This window comes from Perca fluviatilis, chromosome 16, assembly GCF_010015445.1.
Source record: "Perca fluviatilis chromosome 16, GENO_Pfluv_1.0, whole genome shotgun sequence".
Taxonomy (NCBI): domain Eukaryota; kingdom Metazoa; phylum Chordata; class Actinopteri; order Perciformes; family Percidae; genus Perca; species Perca fluviatilis.
Window position 1 is genome coordinate 3,227,406 of NC_053127.1, and position 9,669 is coordinate 3,237,074.

Here is a 9,669-nt window from a genome sequence, read left to right on the forward strand (position 1 = left end):
GGGGAGACCCCACCTATCTACAGCTAGAGGAGACCCCACCTATCTACAGCTAGGGGAGACCCCACCTATCTACAGGTAGAGGAGACCCCACCTATCTACAGGTAGGGGAGACACCACCTATCTACAGCTAGAGGAGACCCCATCTATCTACAGCTAGGGGAGACCTCACCTATCTACAGCTAGAGGAGACCTCACCTATCTACAGCTAGAGGAGACCCCACCTATCTACAGCTAGGGGAGACCCCACCTATCTACAGCTAGAGGAGACCGTGATAAGCCCTATTTCAACACACGGTGGCGTATCCCTTTAACGCCTGATGGACGCCGCACAGACAGGAAGAACCCAAAAACAGACTCAGAGACAGGAAGATTCAGGGAAGACATTTTAATAGTGAAAAATAATCAGATCGTGACACTGTTGACACTTAATTTAGCTATTCATCTTTCTCCAGTGGTGACGGATGGCCAGGCCACAATTCATTAACAAGCTCCTCAGCTGTTGGGAATGTGGCACCATGTAGTCCAGGATATCCTTCACTGCAGAACTTGAGGTTCTCTCTCAGTCGGCCGGCATCAAAGTGCAGCACCTAAAAAAAAACAACAGAAAAACAACAGAAGAAGATGAGGCGCAGAACAAGTGCAGGGTCTCTGAATGAAAGGGTTAAAAAGGTGGTGAGGATATACGTAGTATCCAGTGGTGTAGTCTATGTGATACGCAGGTATATGCAGTATACCCACTAAGAAAGCACCAGGATAGGATAAATAAAGGGATTTCCACCAAATGTGTCAGAATGCATTAAATGAAATATTTGATGCTCAATTTTCTTGGGGGAGGACACCCAGACCCCCAAACTATGATATATACAGTACAGTATACCCACTACAATACACTAGACTACACTGGTGGTATGCATTTTATAAACATATAAACACAAGTGTGGGCTGGGTAGGGCTGGCAGCAGGAATAAAAAGACTGTCCTCTCCTAAAAAGTACTCCCATAGGTACTATATCTTCATATGGTTTGGAGGACTTGTTGGTAATAAAATACTGAAGTTCAGATGGACTTTTTACTTAACAGCAACACTTTAGAGACGTGGTTCACCTGAGAGACAGCTCTAATGTATCTGAGTTGTCCTAAATATCTGAACCTGCCCAGAACCTGCAGATCCACTTTGGATCCTCCTGACCTCTTTATCTCTAGAATATGGACAGAAAAGACTAAAAAACAAGACTGAAAGGAAACAGGGGTGTCTGTAGAGAGTGAGAAGAACGAGCAGTAAAGGTACCTGTTTATTCGGCACATGCAGGGCGATGGAGACATTATCCCAAACATATAACTCCGTTTGGCTACGACTCAGCTCCTTCACTTCCATCTGATCAGGTCCCACGATCAACTCATATCTGAGAAATAACAGAGACAAAGATAACGTTGAATGCTTTCACTCATTACTATTACTAAAGAAATGGCAGCTACAGAGAGACAACTGGAAACTACAAGTTCTAGGTCAGTTCAGTGTCTGTAATAACAGCAGGATAGATGAGTGTCTGTGGTCAGTTCAGTGTCTGTAAAAACAGCAGGATAGATGAGTGTCTTTGGTGAGTTCAGTGTCTGTAATAACAGCAGGATAGATGAGTGTCTGTGGTGAGTTCAGTGTCTGTAATAACAGCAGAACAGATGATTGTCTGTGGTCAGTTCAGTGTCTGTAATAACAGCAGGACAGATGAGTGTCTGTGGTGAGTTCAGTGTCTGTAATAACAGCAGGATAGATGAGTGTCTGTGGTGAGTTCAGTGTCTGTAATAACAGCAGGACAGATGAGTGTCTGTGGTCAGTTCACTGTCTGTAATAACAGCAGGACAGATGAGTGTCTGTGGTCAGTTCACTGTCTGTAATAACAGCAGGACAGATGAGTGTCTGTGGTCAGTTCAGTGTCTGTAATGGCATCAGGATATATGAGTGTCTGTGGTCAGTTCAGTGTCTGTAATGACATCAGGATAGATGAGTGTCTGTGGTGAGTTCAGTGTCTGTAATAACAGCAGGACAGATGAGTGTCTGTGGTTAGTTCAGTGTCTGTAATAACAGCAGGACAGATGAGTGTCTGTGGTCAGTTCAGTGTCTGTAATAACAGCAGGACATATGAGTGTCTGTGGTCAGTTCAGTGTCTGTGATAACAGCAGGACAGATGAGTGTCTGTGGTCAGTTCAGTGTCTGTAATAATAGCAGGATAGATGAGTGTCTGTGGTCAGTTCAGTGTCTGTAATAACAGCAGGATAGATGAGTGTCTGTGGTCAGTTCAGTGTCTGTAATGACATCAGGATAGATGAGTGTCTGTGGTCAGTTCAGTGTCTGTAATAACAGCAGGACATATGAGTGTCTGTGGTCAGTTCAGTGTCTGTAATAACAGCAGGACAGATGAGTGTCTGTGGTCAGTTCAGTGTCTGTAATGACATCAGGATAGATGAGTGTCTGTGGTCAGTTCAGTGTCTGTAAAAACAGCAGGACAGATGAGCGTCTGTGGTCAGTTCAGTGTCTGTAATAACAGCAGGATAGATGAGTGTCTGTGGTCAGTTCAGTGTCTGTAAAAACAGCAGGACAGATGAGCGTCTGTAGTTAGTTCAGTGTCTGTAATAACAGCAGGACAGATGAGTGTCTGTGGTTCTTACCTGTGTGTCTCACTCATGGCCTCAGGCCTCCAGATGAAGCAGCCGTCTCTGTAAGTGCAGACAGTGTCTGGCTGGTCTTTCAGCAAAGGATAGTCAGAGAACTGGTCCTGGTCTGGACTGTGGACCAGCACAACGTAATTCACTTCCTGTATATACAGGCTTGTCTTAAACACCTTCATGACGGGCTTATCGCCGGAGCAAAACTAGAAAAAAAAGAAGAGGTTTTAATGGACGACTGTACAATACATGAACATTACTTCTGGTTTGAGGCACATCCAGCTGGGAGGAGGTCTCGAGGAAGACCCAGGACTAGGTGTAGGGACATCCAGCTGGGAGGAGGTCTCGAGGAAGACCCAGGACTAGGTGGAGGGACGTCCAGCTGGGAGGAGGCCTCGGGGAAGACCCAGGACTAGGTGTAGGGACATCCAGCTGGGAGGAGGCCTGGAGGAAGACCCAGGACTAGGTGGAGGGATGTCCAGCTGGGAGGAGGCCTTGGGGAAGACCCAGGACTAGGTGTAGGGACATCCAGCTGGGAGGAGGCCTGGAGGAAGACCCAGGACTAGGTGGAGGGACGTCCAGCTGGGAGGAGGCCTTGGGGAAGACCCAGGACTAGGTGTAGGGATGTCCAGCTGGGAGGAGGCCATGGGAAGACCCAGTGGACTAGGGGGGACGTCCAGCTGGGAGGAGGCCTGGAGGAAGAACCAGGACTAGGTGTAGGGACGTCCAGCTGGGAGGAGGCCTCGGGGAAGACCCAGGACTAGGTGTAGGGACATCCAGCTGGGAGGAGGCCTGGAGGAAGACCCAGGACTAGGTGGAGGGACGTCCAGCTGGGAGGAGGCCTCGGGGAAGACCCAGGACTAGGTGTAGGGATGTCCAGCTGGGAGGAGGCCTCGGGGAAGACCCAGGACTAGGTGTAGGGACATCCAGCTGGGAGGAGGCCTCGGGGAAGACCCAGGACTAGGTGTAGGGACATCCAGCTGGGAGGAGGCATCGGGGAAGACCCAGGACTAGGTGGAGGGATTATATCTCCAACCTGGCCTGGGATCGCCTCGGGGAAGACCCAGGAGTAGGTGGAGGCATGTCCAGCTGGGAGGAGGCCTCAGGGAAGACCCAGGACTAGGTGGAGGGACGTCCAGCTGGGAGGAGGCCTCGGGGAAGACACAGGACTAGGTGGAGGGATTATATCTCCAACCTGGCCTGGGATCGCCTCGGGGAAGACCCAGGACTAGGTGGAGGGACGTCCAGCTGGAAGGAGGCCTCCAGGAAGACCCAGGACTAGGTGGAGGGACGTCCAGCTGGGAGGAGGCCTCCAGGAAGACCCAGGACTAGGTGGAGGCACGTCCAGCTGGGAGGAGGCCTCAGGGAAGACCCAGGACTAGGTGGAGGGATTATATCTCCACCCTGGCCTGGGATCGCCTCAGGATCCCCCAGTCGGAGCTGATTAATCTGGTTCGGGAAAGGGAAGTTTGGGGTCCCCTGCAGGAGCTGCTGACCCCGCGAACTGACCCCGGATAAGTGGACGAAGATGGATGGAATAATAATAATAATTAAAGCTGCAAGCAGCAATAGACGTGCCCTTGCATCTTTCCTGCTAAGAGTTCAGAGTTGCGGGAACAAGAACGACCTGACGTCTATCCCTCTATTGACTGTTTTTACTTCTGCCAACACAACGTACAAACTGACGGAGCTTAACTCTAACCCTGTACCTGTTTGCTGTAGGCCTCCAGCAGTTCCTCCAGGGGGAAGGTGAAGCGGTACGAGCCCAGCCTGGAGGTCTTCAGGAAGGCTGGAGAGGTGGTGAACTTCTCCAGGAATCCCTGCTGCATCTGGAGCTGCTCCTCCATCTGATCTGGGTAGGTTTTCTCCAGGAGTCTCCTCTCAGCTGACTTTATCTCATCAGGTCCCACAGACAGACTCCACCACAGCAGACCCAACCCAGAGGACCAGTCCTCGAAGCCATGGGAGATGTACAACAAAATCTCATATCACGATATTGTTGACCAAATACCTCAATGTCAATATTGCGATGATAATTGGTGGTTTAACAAAATCGCTGCACAATTTTTGATACATAATCATCAATGATTGTGAATACTAGAGGTGTGACAAGTGTCTTGCGATATCAATATAGTGTGCAGAGCAGCAGCCTTGAATTATGCATAGAAAAATTATATGGTGTGTGTATCTGTATCTATCCTCCCATTTTCTCCTCCTCCATCCTGCATCTGCCGTTTTTGACCATCCTTTATGATATTGATAACAAAAGAGAAATGTTCTACTTTGTCCTATAATGGTCATAAATCGAAACTAGAGCAGCCTACTTCCTTGTTCAGTGCTGCAATTAATGAAATACAGAGGAGAAAAGAGCATCTGTTGAGTTTTTGATGCTAATCAATTTGTTATTTAGAACGTAATCACTGTGAAACAATAGTAAAATACGTTTTATTTCCCTTGGTCTAGTGTACAATGACAAATTAAAGAACAAAACATTTGGTCTCAACCACTGCCAGAAAACGCTTGGTTATGTTGTAACCTTGGTTCTCTGAGTGAAGAGACTCTCTCTCCTCCGTACATAAGGAATAAGTAATGGTGTAACTGTTAATTATTCAGGAGAGAAGACAGTTATCTGAGTTTATGGCAAAACCTTTCAGTGTTCAGTTTTCATTTTGTGACTTTTGATGGAATAAAATTCTTATTTCTTCATTGAAGTTTTCTGTAAGATAGTGTTAAAATCTCGTCTCATCTCGTGAGCTGGGTGTCTCGTCACACCCCCAGTGAATACTATGACTCAGTGGTTAAAGACAAATAATAGAACAGCTACAACTGTCTGGTAAGTTCAGAAAATCATACCACTTTACTGTAAAGCAGCCTTTTAAACCAGGAAGATACACCATTTAAAACGTATCATGATATCCAAAATCTAAGACATTTTTTAGTCTCATATATCACAGTATTGATATAATAGTGACATATCGCCCAGTCCTACCTTAAAGCCATTATACTTCCTGATGCCACACAATCCCTCTCCATCTGTGTCGTGTCTCACATGAGATACGACAAACTCTGGGTGAGGAGATTTAGGGATGTTGTCTTTGAAGAGATATTTATTTTTCAAACCATGAGCTTCAGCTTCCTCTTTTAAATCATTCAGCCTTAAGTGCCGACTTATCCAAAAATGTTCTTTATATCCTCTCCTGTTTCTTACCATCTTCATGTTTAGATGAGGAATGATGTAGATTAAAAAGACAAAATAAAAGTCTCTCTCTCTGAGTCTGTATCTGAGGAGTGAAGAGATCTCAGAAGTAATATAGCCTTCTTATAAACCACTCCTGTGTTTTATTTACATACCTCACATACCCAGAGGAGGGTGAAGTAATGTCCTGCCCTACCCTTTCTGATTGTCACGATTTGCCTAGTGCTGGAACCGAAAAACAGACCAGGACAAGGTAAGTTGGAATAACAAGGTGAGTATTTATTTGGAATAAGAATATTGAAGTGGGTAAATCCAGATGGTTGGCAGTGGGTGAAGCAGGAAGGCTGGGGTGTATGTGCAGATTCAAGAATGCAACTGTGAAGTTGACAGACAGGCAGGTGTGAGTGACAATCCAGGTGATTAATGGTTTCCTAAAAACTTCCTTGACCAGGATGTTGGCAGTCTCGGTGGCAGACGGGAGCTTGGGGAGGGGCAGAAAGTGAGGAATTTGCTGAATCTGTCCACGACCGTCAACACAACAGTGTTCCCCTCAGACAATGGCAACCCAGACACGAAATCTAGAGCCAGATGCGACCAAGGTCGCAGAGGAATGGGCAGCAAATGCAGTAGTCCAGCACTGGGTCGATTGGTTCCCTTATTCTGAGCGCACACTGGAAGTGCAGTGACGAAACTCAGAGTGTGTTCTCGCATGGCAGGCCACCAAAACCGTCTGCACAGTAAAGCCATAGTTTGAGCCACACCCGGGTGACAAGCCATCTTGCTGGCGTGGGCCCACTGAAGCACTGCAGAACGGACTGAGTCGGGCACAAACAGAAGACCTGGCGGACCAGTACCAGGACCGGTTGAGTCCCAAGGGCTGTTAAACCTTCTTCCTCGATCCTCCAGGTGACAGCTCCCACGACTGTGTTCTGTGGCAGAATAGTCTCTGGTTTATTGTCATTTCAACCATATACACAAAACAGTGTTTCACAATGGCTCAAGTGGTGTTACACATTTAAAATATATAAAAACGACATACGAAACAGGCTACATTTAGTGCACACACATTATAGGCTCCATAAAGTTCAGCTAACTCATACTAGCATTAGCACTTGGTGGGCTGTAAACACAGAGTATAAACACAGCCGTAAATGTGCGTGTAATGTAGCTAATGGTCGGCATTTAACAGTCACAAACTCCACCAGCAGTTAATAATTAATAATAATTCATTACATTTATACAGCGCTTTATCATAGACACTCAAAGCACTTCAGGGGGGGGGGGGGGGTGGACTCTCTAACACCACCAATGTGTAGCACCCACCTGGGTGATGCACGGCAGCGGTAGTTTAAATGCAGTTTTCTGCTAAAAAGCTACGTTTGTTTAGCGTAGCTTCAAGATGGCAGATGCTCATTTTGCTTCAGCGATGTTCAGATAAAGACGTCAGTCCAACCCCCTATGGGCGGGTTGGAAACATGCGGAAGTAGCTCCTACTACTGACTGTAGTCCATTGCCTCTGGCCAGAAAGTAGCCTTGGTAAACCCTGACGAACTTCCGGCAAATTTGAGATTTGCTCTGCAAGTCAGTCTGGCGAAGAGCCTATTCAAACCCATTTCCAATTCCAATTTCCAAACCCCAAAATCGAGGCACCAATCACAACCATTGAGCGGCGTCTGAACCTTTCCCAGACCCTTCTCAGTTACACCTGAGAAGGGTCTGGGGTCACCCAGGCTAGGCAGAAATGCCTCCGATGACGGAAAACGAAAATTTTTGCGTCATCAGAGGTCTTTTTCCAGACCCACAATACAGAGATCTCTGGTCTCAGGGGGACATGAGGGAGGGAAGCACGGTCATTCAAAAATACTACCGGGTTTCTGCTGATACAAAGCTCAATGCTAAATCGGTGAAGTATCCCTTTTATCTCTGAGTGAACCTACTCTGAGTTGATTGAACCAACTCAGCTGTTCTGGAACCGAAAACTCAGAGTTTACCATGTCAGGGTAAATCAACTCAGAGATCAGGGTTAGACTCAGAGTTTGTTAAACCTTCTTTCCTGAAACGGAGCCCAGCCAGACAGGCTTATGTCAAATGATAAAGTAACACACTAAAAAAATAACCTACAACATTACAGTATCCAATACAGAAAACAAGTAAGTAAGTAAGTAAGTAAAATTTATTTGTATAGCACATTTCACAGATAAAAATCACAAAGTGCTTCACAACGAAATGCAATTCAACACAAGAAGTCACAATACGAGCACATTGAAATACAAACAGAAAATATAACAAACAACCATAGAAAACCCATCAACTAAGCAAAAGCCTGCTTGAACAGCAGAGTCTTCAGCTGCCCCTTAAAAGATTCGACAGAATCCAACAATAACGTAAGCGAGAGGCAAGTCATTCCACAGCCTAGGAGCCACTGCTTGGAATGACCGATCACCTCTAGTTTTAAAATTAGTGCGGGGAACCATTAATAGCATCTGACCTAATGATCTCAGACTACGGGTGGGGGTATGTAGCTGTATCAAATCAGAGATGTATGAAGGAACCTGACCGTGCAAGGCTCTGAAAGTAATGACCAGGATTTTAAATTGAATTCTATACTGGACTGGTAACCAGTGAAGAGCTGCTAAAACAGGCGTGATGTGTGCTCTTTTGTTAATGTGCATTAAAAGCCTTGCAGCAGAGTTCTGAACAGTCTGGAGATGATAAAGCTGATTCTTACTCAGACAAGTAAAAAGACTGTTGCAGTAATCTAAGCGTTGAAGAAATAAAAGGCATGAATGATCATCTCTAATTCATCCTTAGTGACAAGTGGTCTTAACTTAGAGATATTTCTCAGGTGGAAGAAACAGTTCCTAACTAATAGTTTAGAGTGGTGATCCAACGACATAGCGCGAGTCAAACCAAAACCTAAGCTCCTGAGACTCGCCGCTGGACAGACAAGCCTAAGTCCCCCAATATGATGCTTTATCTCAGGGATACGACTTTCAGGGGCAATAATTAGAGTTTCTGTTTTTCTGAGTTCAAAAGCAGAAAGTTGTCACATAACCACTGTTTGATACTAGACAAACAGCTTATTAAAGATGACAGTTTGGAGAACTCAGTTTCCTTAAAAGAACAGTAAAGTTGGATATCATCCGCATAGAGATGGTACGATATGTCTCCAAATTGACTAATTATCTGTCCTAAAGGAAAAATATACAAGAGGAACAGAATAGGTCCCAAGACAGACCCCTGAGGTACCCTACACGACAACTCTGCAGTTTCAGACAATATCTGATTAACCTGAACACTAAAACTTCTACCAGAAGTGTAGGATGAGAACCATTTAAAAACTGATCCAGACATACCAACCAAATCACGAAGTCTATTTATCATAATGGTATGATCTATAGTGTCAAACGCAGAAGAAAGGTCCAATAGGACCAAAACTGTAAAATCCTTTGAATCAGCTGACATCATAATATCACTAGAGATTTTTAAAAGTGCAGTTTCCGTAGAATGCCTTTTACGGAAACCAGACTGGAATTTATCAAACAGCTCGTGCTTCTCTAAGAAAAGGGTGAGTTGCTCTGCTACAACTTTTTCAAAAAGTTTTGACATGAAAGGTAGTTTTGATATTGGCCTGTAGTTCTTAGGTTGAAGTGGGTCCAATGTGGGCTTTTTAAGTACAGGCTTAACAACAGCATGTTTAAAAAAACTAGGAACGACACCAGTTAAAAGTGAAGTATTTAGCATCTCAACAATGCAGGGGCCAATGGAGTCAAAAGCTTGAACAAATAGCACAGTAGGGACAACATCCATAGG

At 45.5% G+C, this 9,669-nt stretch overlaps 1 protein-coding gene across 1 annotated transcript in view; it reads right to left on the bottom strand.

The window, feature by feature from the left end:
- The window catches only part of LOC120544249 (probable dolichyl pyrophosphate Glc1Man9GlcNAc2 alpha-1,3-glucosyltransferase), a 24,309-nt gene extending 18,432 nt beyond the window's left edge, over window positions 1–5,877 (bottom strand). The window contains 5 exon segments of the mRNA XM_039777882.1: window positions 515–587; window positions 1,288–1,402; window positions 2,664–2,866; window positions 4,370–4,612; window positions 5,869–5,877. Of these exon segments, the coding sequence (XP_039633816.1) occupies window positions 515–587; window positions 1,288–1,402; window positions 2,664–2,866; window positions 4,370–4,612; window positions 5,869–5,877 (643 nt within the window).
- Between the last annotated feature and the right edge of the window lie 3,792 nt (window positions 5,878–9,669).